Here is a 15,168-nt window from a genome sequence, read left to right as displayed (position 1 = left end):
ACAGAGCAAGATGTTCCAAGTACGAGATTAGCGCTTCAACTTTTATTAATAACCACTTATATTCCCAGGTCGTCTTAACTGGAAATATTCGGGAGACTGTTCTGCACAGCATGCTGCGGGTGGTGGAGACTCATCGGAATCCTCATCCCCTTCCTCCCTAGAAGCAGAGGTCAGGGTGGGCACGATTCCCTCCCCAGTAGGATGTGGGGAAAAGCGAGGGCTGCCGCCTCTGGGCTGCAGCCCTTGAGACAGCAGGGGAGTCATCGCTGTGCTCGCTCTTTTCTCCGCTCATGGACTAGAGCCTGGATGTGGCAGCGACCCAGCTCCATCACAGAAATGAAGACAAGGCAGGAACACGAATGTGGGGGAACCACAGCATGGCAGGAACCCACCCGCTAACCTGAACGCTCACCTGAGTCTAGAACTTGGGGGATAGACCTTTTTGTCCTTTAAGCCACGTTATTGATGGAGTTTTCGTTACCATAGCTTAGCCACTCACCCCAACTAAAGTAACTGGGGGATCCTCAAAGATAAGTAGGACTAGGGCCTTGCTTTGAAAACTGTAGGGACGATAGGGGGTGCCTGGGTGGCTCAGTCGGTTGAGCGTCCGACTTCGGCTCAGGTCATGATCTCACACAGTTTGTGACTTCGAGCCCTGTGTCGGGCTCTGTGCTGACAGCTCGGAGCCTGGAGCCTGTGTCAGATTCTGTGTCTCCCTCTCTCTCTGCCCCTCCTCCACTTGTGCACTCTCTCTCTCTCTCTCTCTCTCAAAAGTAAATAAACATTAAAAAAAATTGCAGGGATGATAAATTTGCATGACTGGATTCAGGAGGGTCCCATCAAATGCAAATTTAACTTAAGGGAATACACGGTAATCATGCCATCATGGAATCGTTTTTAAAAACACCTATAACATCACACTTTGCATTACGTGCTCAGGACATATTCTGCATTACTCTCTATATGAGATACTGAAAACTTCACAGACCAGGTTGTGTAGGGTTTACAGGAGGTAGAAGACTCATGAGACTGTTTTGACCGTGAGATTTCTGTCCCAGGCGCTCTCATGAGAACCGAATCCCTACATGAGACGGAATGACAACATCGTGACCGTAAAAACCAGATTGTCGGGGCGCCTGGGTGGCTCAGTCGGTTAAGCGTCCGACTTCGGCTCAGGTCACGATCTTGCGGTATGTGGGTTCGAGCCCCGCGTCGGGCTCTGTGCTGACAGCTCGGAGCCTGGAGCCTGTTTCAGATTCTGTGTCTCCCTCTCTCTCTGCCCCTCCCCCGTTCATGCTCTGTCTCTCTCTGTCTCAAAAATAAAAATAAACATTAAAAAAAAAAAACCAGATTGTCTCAGTACAGGTCAGTCACTTTGGGACTCAGGAGGGGGAAGAGCATTTCTCAGTAGGGTGGGTAGCATCTAACCTGGGCAGGGTTTGCATTCTGAGAGGCGACAGGGAGTCCAGCCCAAGCCCTGGGAACGGTCCTGGTCTCACCAAGCACAAAAAGGTGGAAATGATAAAGGAAGCAGGGGAGACAGCCCAGGTCGGGAGAGCTAGACGGGCACCGGTCAAGTGTGGAGTCACTATGTTTAGGGACCATTTCTTATGCAGTGCCTACGGCAAGGGTGTTGGGGCATCTTCCCGGACCTTCTAGAGGACATGTGGTTGGTTCTCTGTGGTGAGCACTGTCAGCGCTGCTCCCCAGAAGCCAGTTCTCTGGTCTCAGTGCCTGCGTTCTGTGCCCCACTGGCTACTCGCCCCCGGGATCCCCCCACCCCGCCACCCCAATCTTGCTGACTATACTGGAGGCTGTTTCCTGCTGCCTGATCTCCTTGATTTGGAGCTTCCTGCAACCCTGCAAACAAAGACTGTGCCGCTGACCTCAGTCACTCCACTTACCAAGACCACATGGGGTGTGCCTGTCTGAGCTACACCCAGCACCGAGCCTCGCTTCCCTCTGTATTCTCAGCCCAGGGGCCTGCACCTGCCGTCTTCTTTGGGCTGGGTATCTGGACACTGACCTTGACCTATCCATTTGACCTCTGGATTCTCTCCTTGGGTTGGACTTAATATCTTAAACTCTCATCTCACCTTTATCTTCTGGCTTCAACCTATTCCCCTCGGTCTTTCCCTTTTGATTAATTCTTCAGGGTGATCCTAGCTAACCTGCTCAGAAGCTATCAGGATATGAAGGGTTGGTCTTGTTTTTGTAAGTAGGCTTCGTGCCCAGCGTAGAGCCCAATGCGGGCCCTGAACTCACCACCTCAAGATCGTGACCTGAGCTGAGATCGAGAGTCGGGACACCCAAATGACTGAGCCACCCAGGCGTCCCAGAATGTGAAGGTTTAATTCAGCTTCTTCCTGAACCCTTCCGCTCTTTCCATCCCATGACTTCCTAGCCAATGTTGGCCCTGACTATATCCTCGACACTGTGCACCTTAACTCAGTTTTATCCATCAGAAATTCAAAGCGATTTTTAACCACTTCAGACGATGCCCATTACCCTTCTTAACATTCCTTTTCCTCCTGAAAGCGATCTCATCCCCAGCTGGTCTGACTCTTTTCACATAGAAACACTTCTGTTTCTTCCACTTAACCTGGCTGCAGCCTGTGTTCTCGAAAGGCCACAGAAAGAGAGTACATTAAGCTCGAAGGCACAAAATGTCCCCCTCCCAATACCATGAGGCAAGCCCAGACTCGAACCCACAACCCCGAGATCAAGAGTCGCACACTTTCCCGACTAAGCCAGCCAGGCACCCCCTGAAGCTTTATTTGGATAGAATTGGCATTTATGGTTTTGCTTTTGCTAAGGGCTTCACTACCTGAGAGCCTGGTTTATCACCTGAGTTTTAAAGAGAGAGAAATCTTTTCTCTGGGAACAATTCAGAAACTCAATACCTTTGCTATTCTCCTGTGTGTAGCTCACAAAACATCCACAACATTTTGGGAAAAGTCACAAAGCACTCGATCACACTTCACTTTTGTTCAACAGGTGCCACTGTTATCTTTGCGGCAATAACACACATCCATAAGCCAGTACATACCGGTGTTTTCCAGAAGGTACTTGAGGGAGCACTCAATGGCAAGAAAAAATCCATCCAGCAACATATCATCTATGTACTTAACATAAGCCTTCCAGATATTAGAGGTTGGGTCCGCGGCAAACAGACCTAGGTTTTCCTACAAAATAAAGAAGAACGGATTGAAACCATGTTGAATAATATGGAAGGACTGGTCTAGTTCTCATTAACGGGAATGAAAACAACCTAGAGGGGGGAGAAAAGCATTCTCGTGAAAAGTTTGCTATCACACAGATGTTGAATCCATACTGTCTAATGGGTTTAATCGTTGATCGAAAGAATCACAAAGTTAATCCGTGAAGGGCAGATGGGGTCTCATCCTGTCCCTGAGGAAGGAGGAGGGGGCCCGGCCACTTTCCCAGGAAAGATGGGACATAGGGTGTTGATTTATAAGTGCTGACGGGTGCACCGTGGAGAAGCAATATCAAGACGGGAGTCAGGGCAGAGAGAAAAAGGGACGCTATGGAGAGAGGGCTTGGTGATTCAAGGCGTGTAAGAACTTTGGGGTTCAAGCAAGTAAAGCATTTCCTGGCGAGTCCTCAGAAATGAGCTGGAGGGGTTTGCTCAGGGCAGTTGGTATTAAAAGCAGCCGGCTGAGTGATTTAGAAAACGTACACACATCAAGGAATGCATGCGTGCTCTCTCCCTCCTCCCTGATCTGGTGGCGTGGGGCACACACATCCCACCTACCGCCATCATTTTCATCATTAAGCCTTCTGACATCGACTTTCTATTTATCGCACATCTTCAAAGAAAGTGGTAACTACTCTGAAGAGGTACGTTTTTTAGGCGACTCACGCCCCTTTACAAACATTTCCACGTATAAACCCCCCTGAATTAAAAAAAAATCTCATAGCAGCGCCTGGGTGGCTCAGTGGGTTAAGCCTCTGACTCTTGATCTCTGCTCAGGTTCACGATCTCACCGTTGATGAGATCGGACCCCATACCCGGCTCTGCACTGCAAGTGTGGAGCCTGCTTGAGATCCCCTCTCACTCTTTCTCCGCCCCTCCTCTGCTCGTGCTCTCTCCCAAAAATAAATTTAAAAAATCTCATTCTTTATTAAAATTTTTTTTAACGTTAAGTTTTGAGAGAGAAAGAGAACACAAGCAAGGGAGAGGCAGAGAGAGACAGGGAGACACAGAATCCAAAGCAGGCTCCAGGCTCCAAGCTGCCAGCACAGAGCCCGACGCGGGGCTCAAACCCGTGTACCGCAAGATCATGACCTGAGCCGTCAGACGCTTAACCAACTGAGCCACCCAGGCGCCCCTCATAGATTCTTAAATGCAGAGAACAAACTGAGGATTGATGGAGAGACGTGGGTGGGGGATGGGCTAGATGGGCATTAAGGAGGGCATCTGTTGGGATGAGCCCTGGCTGTTGTATGTAAGTGATGCATCACCGAATTCTACTCCTGAAACCAATGTTGCACTGTGTGTTAACTAACTAGAAGTTAAATAAAATATTGAAAAGAAAAAAAAGTCTCAAGATCCTGTCTTTACATGATAAAACTCTAAAATTTCCAAAATGCATTAACATACCCCTTTCCTTCCTACACAGGTAGAAGAGTTTCTGAATGATTTAAAGCCCAACATCACACAAATCACAACACAGTGACAATATAGAGTTGTTCTCGGGTATTAGTAAGCCTGTATGTCTGTTTGCTTCTTTATTGTGTAAAACATTCAGTTCTGACTGCTTTGTACGGTTTTATCTCAACGTCATGCTCTCAGTATAGCTCTCCGTACCTTTCGACTCTTTACCTCAAATCTACTATGGTCAGGGGGTGGGGAGGAGGGGCAAAACTGTTGGGATTTCTGTGAACCAAGAAGAAACGGCTCCAGTTTCCGATTTTCTGGCCAAGACAGAGGGGTGAGATCAGACCTGTCCGTCCGCGACACAGATGCAGCTATGGCAGATGCAGCACAAGAAACCATTCTTGGGGGGCAATTAGATAACAGGAACATGGGGCTGTGCTCCTCGGGAGAAGGGAAATACACACACACACACACACACACACACACACACACACACACACACACGGTGAGTTTCACAAACCACCTGGCTCCCGACCTAGAGGCACTTTCCCAACCATGGCATGGAGAAGTAGACCGCAGTGACAGCGTCCTTCCTGATGGGCAGACGACCACCCAGCAGTTGGGGTCTGGGGCTCCTGAGATTGCTGAATCTTCTGGAGTCTCTGGGTGGTAAGCTGCACATCCTTAGGGCCAGACTCTGCGAGGCCTGGGGGAGAACAGTTGCCAGGGTGCTGTGAAGCTGCATGGAGACTGTGTGGGCCTGCGGTAATGTATGTGGGAATATCTGGTAATATATCTGGAAAATATCTGTGTGCCTTCGGACATAAATGAGGACATCTTACAGATAGCCCAGGCACATTCTGCTGGGCCCCCAGCAACGCCGTGCTTGGGGGTTAGAGCTGCTTTGTCCTAGAGTCAGGCCCCCTCGGACCCACCCTCACAAAGCTTAAAACCGAGCCTCGGCAGGACCAGCTGACCCACCGGTAAGTTAACTGCCTGCCAAGGCAAAACACGAACCCTTTAAGGGGACTGACACTCAGATCCTAAAGTGGCATCCGACATGACTAAGATATAATAAGAAAACATCACTAGACACGCCAAGCAGCAGGAGAGTGTGACATTTAACCGAGAGAGGAAATAATCACCAACAACATACTCAGCAAATAGCCGCCATACCAATCCGGGGATGCCTGTTCCTAAGACTTGTTTCACGGAGACAAAAAGGAACTTCTGTCACATTAAAAACAAAAACAGACGCAGAAAATAAAACGGATGTTGGAATCAGGAGACAAGCATGGCATAATTTGATTAGAAACTCAAATTTGGGGCGCTTGGGTGGCTCAGTGGGTTAAGCGGCCGACTTTGTTTGGCTCTGGTCACGATCTCACGGTTCATGAGTTCGAGCCCTGCCTCAGGCTCTGTGCTGATGGCTCGGAGCCTGGAGCCTGCTTCAGATTCTGCGTCTCCCTCTCTCTCTGCCCCTCCCCGCTCATGCTCCATGTCTCTCTCTGTCAAAAATAAATAAAACATTTAAAAAATTTTTTCTTAATTAAAAAGAGAAAAAAGAAACTCCTCCAATTTAATGAAAAACAGGTTCAATAAGCCACATACTCCAAGCTGGGTGAACAGAAAGTAAACCTATTTAGCACATTGTAGTGAGGCAGAAAAAAGAAATCCAAGGATTTTTTAAAAAAGAATCTAGGGGCGCCTGGGTGGCTCAGTCGGTTAAGCGTCCGACTTCAGCTCAGGTCACGATCTCGCGGTCCGTGAGTTCGAGCCCCGCGTCGGGCTCTGGGCTGATGGCTCAGAGCCTGGAGCCTGCTTCCGATTCTGTGTCTCCCTCTGTCTCTGCCCCTCCCCTGTTCATGCTCTGTCTCTTTCTGTCTCAAAAATAAATAAAACGTTAAAAAAAAACATTTTTTTTTAAAATAAATAAATAAATAAAAATAAAAAAGAATCTATTAAAAGAAGCCTGGGAGAAACAATACACTGCATATCCAGGAGCAAAGACACCAATTGCAGCTGGCTTCGCATCAGAAACATCGGAGGGGAGGAGACAAGGAAATAACTTGTGGAGGGAAAATAAAACCGTCTACGCAGAATTCTAGATCTAATGAAACTATCCGCCAAAACCAGAAGTGACACAAGGACATCTCAGATAAACAAAAACCTGAGAGAATGGGTCGTTAGCAGACTGGAACTGCAAGAAAAACTGAACGGAGTTCTTCAGGCTGCAGAGAAATGACTCCAGGTGGCAAGTCAGTTTTACAGAAAAGGGGAAAAAAATAAGTCTGGAAATGGCGAGTCTGTGGGTGGATCTAAAATACCAGAAGTATTTTTTTCTTGAGTTTTTTTTCTAATGTTTATTCATTTTTGAGAGATGGAGACAGACAGGGTATGAGTGGGGGAAGGGCAGAGAGAGAGGGAGACACAGAATCGGAAGCAGGCTCCAGGCTCCGAGCTGTCAGCACAGAGCCCGACGCGGGGCTCGAACCCACGCACCGTGAGATCGTGACCTGAGCCGAAGTCGGACGCTTAACCGACTGAGCCACCCAGGAGTCCCTTTTCTTGAGTTTTTAAGGCAAAAATATAGAATACTCTACAAGGCCTGGGATTTAGTGTGGGATTTGTTACACACACACACACACACACACACACACACACACACACACCCCAACAGTGCCAAAGATGAACGGGGGTGTTTGAATTGAACCATACTGTGGCTACATTCCTATATTTCATGGGAAAACAATCACTGATTGTAATTAGAGACCTATAACCCACAACAACCATTGCAAATGTAATGCAATGACAGCATCATTAAAGTAAAAGATGGGATACCCATTGAGAAATCAGAATAGGATATTTTTAAAAATAGAGAATAACAGGGGCGCCTGGATGGCTCAGTCAGCTGAGTGTCTGACCTCAGCTCAGGTCATGATCTCGCGATGAGTTCGAGCCCCAAGTCGGGCTCTGTGCTAATAGCTCAGAGCCTGGAGCCTGCTTCGGATTCTGTGTCTCCTCCTCTCTCTGCCCCTCCCATGCTCATGCTCTGTCTCTATCTCTCAATAATAAATAAACGTTAAGTAAAAAAAAAAATAGCGAATAACAAGAAGGAAGGAACAGAGGAGCAGAACAACACAACAGAGATGAAGCAAACAGGAAATAGCAAGATGGTAGGGCTAAATCCAAGCACACCCATAATTACACTAACCGTAATAGTCTAAACATCCCAGTTAATAGGCAGAGTTGTTAGGAAAGTAAGTTTCTACTATACCGTCTATAAGAGAAGGAATCAGAAAGTCGTGATATTATAAATGTGTCTATATTAAAAGAGCATCACAAACTTGATGAAAACTCGGACCGCACTAAAGGGTTACACAAATCACCTAAAGTCACAGGCGGAGATGTTAACACGGCCCTTTCGGTAATTGGTAGAACACACAGACAAGAAATCCTGAAACCATACAGAGGATCTGAACAACAGTATCAACCACTTTGAACTTTAACGGAGATTCATAGAGCACTACACCCAACAACGGAAGAATGAAGGCATTGTCAAGTGTACAAGCAATGTGCAGTAAGATGGGACAGTATTCTAGGTCATGGAACAAGTTTTGGCGAATTCCAAATGATTTGGATCTTACAGAGTACTTTCTCTGGCCACAATTGGACTGAACTCAAGGTCGATTTCACTAAGCTATCCAGAGAAGCCCTGAACATATGGAAATGAAACAGTGTGCTTCCAAATGACCATTAAACAATGAGTCACGAGCAGAAAAATTTAAGAGTGAACGACAATGCAAATGAGGCACATGAAATTTGTGCAATGCAACTAAAATACAGCTAAGAGAGAAAATTACATCAAATGCTTGTATCAGAAAAGAAGAAAGGCTTAGAATCAATACCCTAAGTTTCTGCCCTTGGCAGGTAGGGGGAGAATGAAAAGGGGAGAACCACCTCAAATTAAGGAAAGAAAGGATAAAGCACAAAGAACAGAAATTAATGAACTAGAAGGGTGCCTCAGTGGCTCAGTTGGTTAAGCGTCCAACTATTGATTTTGGCTCAGGTCACGATCTCACAGTTTGTGAGTTCGAGCCCCGAGTCGGGCTCCGAGCTGACAGTGCAGAGCCTGCTTAGGATCCCCTCTCCACCCCCTCTCTACCCCTCCCCTGATGGTGCTCTCTCTCTCGCTCTCTCAAAATAAAACTTAAAAACAGAGAAATTAATGAATTAGAAAACAGATAAACAAAATTAACAGAGTCAAAGTACAGCATGTTACTGGGATTCAAACCACAGCTAATCAAAAATAGCAACTGTGATCCATTACGGACTCTAGGGTTCTGTACTTGGCATCTCCTTCCATGTCCTCGGGGTTTGGCGTGGGACTTAGGTCATGCGGTGACACCGTTACGACAGTATTAATTTTGACACACTGGTACCGGAATGTGACTTTTCTCTCTACCGATCTGTTAGCTTTAGTTCTCTCGCTCGCACTATAAACTTCTACCCTGAATGCAGAAGTCACGGGATCTGTTGAGCGTTCTAATTTTCAAATCACTTACTGCATCCAAACACTTCCTGACGCTTTCCCTCTGCGAGTGGTAGGTGCATCCGACAGGCTACACCTCGTTATTACCTGAACGAGGGCATGAATCTTAAGTCCAGATTCTTTGATGAGATAGTAGTATCTTTCCATCCGGTTGCGCTGGTCATCCATGGAAAGGAGACATTCCTTTTTTCCATCTTTTCTCTTAAATATCGGAGACACCCATGTTTTCATGATGTTTTGAATCTCTTCCACATTGTCTTGGGCTTTCTGAATCCTTTGTTCGAGATCATGAACGCTGTTGGTGATTTGAATGACATAATCCCAAATGCCTGCTCCCCAAAAGAAATACATTTAATTGAAAGAGTTAAAGGTCTAGTCGCTACGGAAGGTACGGATTTAATATCTGTAGGTTTCAAAAGGCTTTCTTGCACAAGCTATTTTGTTAGCACCAGAGTCTTTTTCTTCCTGGCTGTGTTGAAAAGCCAGTGCTTACCATCACCCTGCTTACAGAGGAAAAGAAACGAGGAGGTAATGCTTACCAACCAAGTGCACAGAAATCGTCATAGTTGCTGGGGCACACCAGTGCACCATCATGATTGTATTTGGGTTATGGACCTTCTGAAAAGCACTTTCGCCTCATTAAATGTTGAAAACAGGGGCGCCTGGGTGGCTCAGTCGGTTAAGCGTCCAACTTCGGCTCAGGTCATGATCTCACGGTCCTGAGTTCGAGCCCCGTGTCGGGCTCTGTGCTGACAGCTCAGAGCCTGGAGCCTGCTTCCGATTCTGTGTCTCCCTCTCTCTCTGACCCTCCCCCATTCATGCTCTGTCTCTGTCTCAAAAATAAACATTAAAAAAATTTTTTTTTTAAATTGAAAACATTGCTCCCTCTTGCATATAAAATAAAGTTCTAATTCGTTTAATATGGCGTTCCAAGACTTCTGTGAGTTGATGGTGACCTCCTTTGCAAACATGAACTCTTTCGAGGACTCTAATGAGAATTATTCTCCCTCCCCTGTGATTTGGCACACTTTATTTTTAACTCTGTGAAGGCTTTTTATCATAGCCTGTCTTGGGTGATTTATGGTTGTACATATGTCTGTTGGTCCCACTAAACGTGAGTTCTTTGAGGGTAGGAGCCATGTCCCATACACCTCATATTCCAAGTGCCGTTGAGGTCCCTTACATAGTACCCTGCAAAAGTTAATCCATCAATGAAAGTACTGAATTGGAAGAAACACAAGAAATAAATCATGGTACCCTCACTTAAGATGTCTACAATCTAGGGGTGCTTGGCTGGCTCAGTCGGTGGGACATGGGACTCTTGATCTCAAGGTTATGAGTTTGAGCCCATGTTGGGGGTAAAGATTATTTAATAAATAAAAAAAAGTTTTAAAAAAAGGTGTCTATATTTCAGTGGGAAAAATTAAGTGACAGTGATGATATAAGAAAAGCCCTCGTTCACGGAGTGCCCAATATATGTTGGAGACCTCAGGGTATGTCACGCAAACCCTGAGCCTCCCCAAACGTGTGGCGGCAACATCTTCTCAGTCTACCAATCCTATCCGAAGAGAAGGAAGACAAGGAATACTAGCCCTTCTGGCCTTCTCTGCTTTGGATACATGTCTCAGAGGCTAGGCTTGAGTTTCAAGCACAAATCCGGTTACTGGGGGAGTCATTCGAGTTCTACCAACTTTATCAGGATCCTGACCCCCAACCCCCTCCCCAGATTCCAGGCAGTGCCCTGCTACCTTCCGTTTTCCAGTTCAGAGTCTCTTCTGCAGCTTTCAGGCAGAGATCGATATTCCCCAGCTCTTTCTCCAGTAACGGCAATTCCACGTCTACGAGAGTTTTCATAATCCTGTTGTACCAATTCGCCACCACTTCCAACTTCGCCACGAGCTGCCGATAGAATTCCCTGGAGGAGAACATGGCTGCTGCTGTCTCAGGAACATGTCGCATCTGCCTCGATTCAAGGTAACTCATTTCCTTCAGCACTGAAGTCAGCTGGAGAAGCAAATCGGCATTAAAGTGGTTACAGCCCCGTGGCAGTAAAGGGTGGCAATCATCAGTCAAGGACTAGAAAACCCCAGGGGCCCAAAGACCTTCATAACGGGTCCCTTCGTAACGTTTGCTCCTACCTGCTCCTTCCATCTAGAGAAGGGGAACCAAGTTTTGAAATTGAGAAAGCAGAGGACTCAGACGCAGCAAGGCTTACCAAGTCCGTCAAGTCCGTCAATCCCAAAGAGTAACAAAAACAACGCTGGACAGATTACCCTGATGCTTTCGGGCACATGGCTGATGCAGTGACGGGCTCACCCCAATGAGGTCACGCACACACAGACACGGACAGAACTGAGAGGAGATGCTATTGTACGAGTTTAATTGTTAAATGGAACCATTGGAAACAGCCCTTCGTTTCTGTGAGCCTGTGCCGGCACGCCTTTGTGTCACTCAGGCCTCTCTGAATGTCTGTGGGCACGGAGTTCAGTGGAACTGAACGGTGAGAGGCGAAGCAGACGTGGGCCAATGGAAAAAGAGACCTCTGGCTGGGTTGCTAGGTATTGGGGTCTTCATTATTTATTGCGTTTACCTCTGAACCCACGAGGACAGTTGTGTATTAGTATGGGCAACAAAACACCCCAGAGATACTTCCCACCCGCCTCCCACTCCCCTCCCCTTTGCATGGAGACACCTGGGCTCCCAGCTCTCCTCGCAGTGGCTCTGGGTCAGTGCTCCGCTGCGGCCCAGCCAACCCTACTCAGGATGAAGGCAAATGCTAACCATCTGGTGGGGAAATGGCTTCAGTCTCCTACTTTGTTTGAAATAAGCTCAAGACGGATATTAAAAATTTCAGTGTAAAAACTGAAAACAGAAAATTAAAACATCAGGGCTACTTATATAATACTGAGGTGGAGAAGGCCCTTCCAAACATACAACCGGAAAATAAAATATAAAAGGTTGCAGGCATTAAATATCGTTCACGTAATAAAAGGGCACATTTCAACAGGTCTGAAACATATGCAATGGATTTCTTAATATGCGACAAATATTTCCCAAATATTCTAAAAAATTCACAGGAAAAGACGGCACTTCCACTCCGAAGTGGGCAAGAGACATGAACAAGTGATTTGTAGAAGAACTATGACCGGCCAATGAACAGATGAGAAGGTTCTACTTTACTAGTGGCCAAATACAAATTAAAACAACGTTGAGATACTATATCTATATCTATCTATCTATCTATATATATATATATATACACACACACACACACACAATACTATATATATATATATATATACACACACACACACAAAATAAATACAAATTAAAACAATGTTGAGATACTATATATATATATATATATATATATATATATATATATTTTTTTTTTTTTTTTTTTTTTTTTTTTTTTTAGTTCAACAGGCTGGGGGTGATTTGAAGAAATGGATACCTTCCTCGAAGAGATACGACCGAGTTCCATCTTCCTGAAGAACCAATTGATGATGTAGATGTGAATCCTCACAATGTGAACACCCTTTACCCCATTTCCAGGCCTTTATCCCACATAAATCATCGAGGACGGACACAACAATAACTAAGGATGTTTCCTGTAGCTTTATTTATACTGTATTTTATTTCTTTCCAACATGCTTCAATGTTGAGATTCTCTATTATTTCATTTCCAACCAGGGAAGAAAAATGCGGTTAAACTATAAACACGTGCCATTTTCAGAGATGCGAAGATGTAACAAAAAAAGAAAAAGTGCATCTTTCGATCAGTGAAATGCAGATTGATAAAACGAGAAAATAATTTCAATATCCTACCATGATAGGGCATTTAAAACACTTTAAATAATTTGCAAAAGAATTTTTTTTCTGGCCCCAGAGGGGCAGATCTGATCATGTCCCTCTAGAATGATACACGTGTTACTGTTCATTCTTACTAGCACGGCCACTGTCATGTTGCTCGAAGCTGGAAACGGGGACACATACAGCTCCTCTTTGACTTGTGTTTGGTCGTCTCCCCTTAACTCACTTTATAATTCAGGTATTCCCTCTCCCCCTTTCTTCTCTCTTTCACTCTCCCCTCTTTCCTTCTACCGCCTACGAACACTTCGTAAGTGCCTACTATGTGCTGCACATTGGGAGAGAGAAAGAGTCCTTGCTCTGGAGTATACAGAGGAGGAGTACATGGTCTCGTATACTCAAAACTGTCTCGTCCTGAGGGCTTCATTCCTACCATTATAACCTCTGGACTGTGGCTTCGTGGGTAACCCAGACCCTCCTCTGTTTGGGCATTTAACAATCAACATTGCTCACGGTGAATGCCGATAAAATTATGCCAAGGAGTTAAATGAGTCAAACGACAGGCTTATGTGCTACCAAAGTGAAGAAATGGACCCTCCAACCCCCTTTGTTGACTCTGATCGCCGTCGGAGTCGATGTTCTACTTAAACTGTAATTTTCTCAAAAGACACTCACATGCTATCAGCTTAGTTTCCGGCTCTCTCTACCTCAAGAGCACGCCATTGATACAGAAGTCGGTGACTGCGTTTAGCTCAGCGTGGCCTATACTTTTAAGTTGTTTTTTTTTTTTTCCAATATACTTCCTGATATGGGCTGGCTTTTGGTTATCACGTTCTCTGGCATGAAGTTTTCCACATTGCTACAGCCCACAGTGGTCTTCAACTCTTCTGATCGCCTAGAGCAGGGCCTCTCAATCTCAGCACCCCTGACACTTTCAGACAAAAACTCCTGCTTGTGGGGTGCTGTCCTGAGTGTCGTGGGAAGTTTAGCTGCATCCTTAAGAATCTGCTCACCCTACACCATTGGCACCCAGTTCATGACGGATAACCCAAAATATCTCCAAGGGGACTAAATTGCCCCAGGTGAGAACCAGTAATCTAGAGTCTTATTTCCAAAGCTACTCCAAGGAGATTTATCACATATAATCTAATAAAGGTAGACTTTTGCATGTTGAGGTCCTAGCTCCCAACTAGCTGGTGGGTTCCTTGAGGGCAGGCGTAGCAATACCTGTTACCTATTTAAATACTTTCTTGAATTCCAGATGGTGCATACCTAGAATAGGATATGTAAACTTCTGGATGAATTTATCTTGGACGCAATTGCCGTTCTAACTTTGTATGTGGAGTCGAGTTCATAACAAAGCTGTTATCACCCAACTATGAAAGTTTAAAACATATTCTGCTGTATTTTCTGTTGTGCAAAATTGACACAAACGTATTGACCAACCACAGAGAAAAATGAGGACACTGGACAATGTGAGGAAACAACGCACCGCGGGATTCATCCCGAAAGGGAGATCCGGGGTGGAAATTCTCTCGGGCAGCTTCTGCAATTTCTTATAAAACGCCTCTGTTGCCTTTGAAATCAGCAGAGTTAAAGGAGTCTCTTCAGGAACCCACAAGGAAATTCCTGCTGCCTTACCTGTGGGTTAAAGTTGACGGCAATCTGCTTCGTCTCTGGGTCACGTTTCAGAAGTGGCTGGGAAAGATTGTACTGTGACTTCTCTGACACGGTCTGACACCAGTCTTCATAAAGTCTCGTCTCATACCTGCGAGGACCAGAGACAACAGTCACCTCTGAAGCACCCTCCCAGCGCCTGGCAATGACCCGCTGAAGACAGAGATCTATTAATGTGTGTATGACCTAGATATCTACATAGGTACATGTGCACGTCTGTAACAAAAACTGAAGGTACCATCAGAAAAATGCCTGGCTACGTTCTTAGGTCAAAGTCATTGACTCGGCTTTCAAAAGGTAACACAGCTGAAATGAGAACCCGGTCGAGAGGCTCCATGCAATCTTTAGAGGAGATAAAGGGAGTTGTGATTAGTCTCCCTAACCACGGGAAGAAGTTATTGGGCAAGATTTGCTCTCACAGTAATCTTCATGCCGCTCAGACATCCGTCAATCAGCCGTTACCCGATGACTGAAAACGTGATGAATAAACACCCCACGGTAAATGGAG

General features: G+C 45.7%; 1 protein-coding gene across 1 annotated transcript in view; it reads right to left on the bottom strand.

The window, feature by feature from the left end:
* The window catches only part of DNAH9 (dynein axonemal heavy chain 9), a 333,822-nt gene that overhangs the window by 277,447 nt on the left and 41,207 nt on the right, over window positions 1–15,168 (bottom strand). The window contains exons 12-15 of the mRNA XM_042917480.1: window positions 14,625–14,751; window positions 10,922–11,177; window positions 9,261–9,502; window positions 3,050–3,185 (exon numbers count right to left, since the gene is read on the bottom strand). Coding sequence (XP_042773414.1) covers window positions 3,050–3,185; window positions 9,261–9,502; window positions 10,922–11,177; window positions 14,625–14,751 — 761 coding nt within the window. The remainder of the gene's footprint in view (window positions 1–3,049; window positions 3,186–9,260; window positions 9,503–10,921; window positions 11,178–14,624; window positions 14,752–15,168) is intronic.

This window comes from Panthera leo, chromosome E1 (genome assembly GCF_018350215.1).
Source record: "Panthera leo isolate Ple1 chromosome E1, P.leo_Ple1_pat1.1, whole genome shotgun sequence".
In the NCBI taxonomy this organism is placed as follows: domain Eukaryota; kingdom Metazoa; phylum Chordata; class Mammalia; order Carnivora; family Felidae; genus Panthera; species Panthera leo.
Note: the sequence above shows the minus strand (reverse complement) of the source record. Positions and strands in the feature narration are given on the sequence as shown.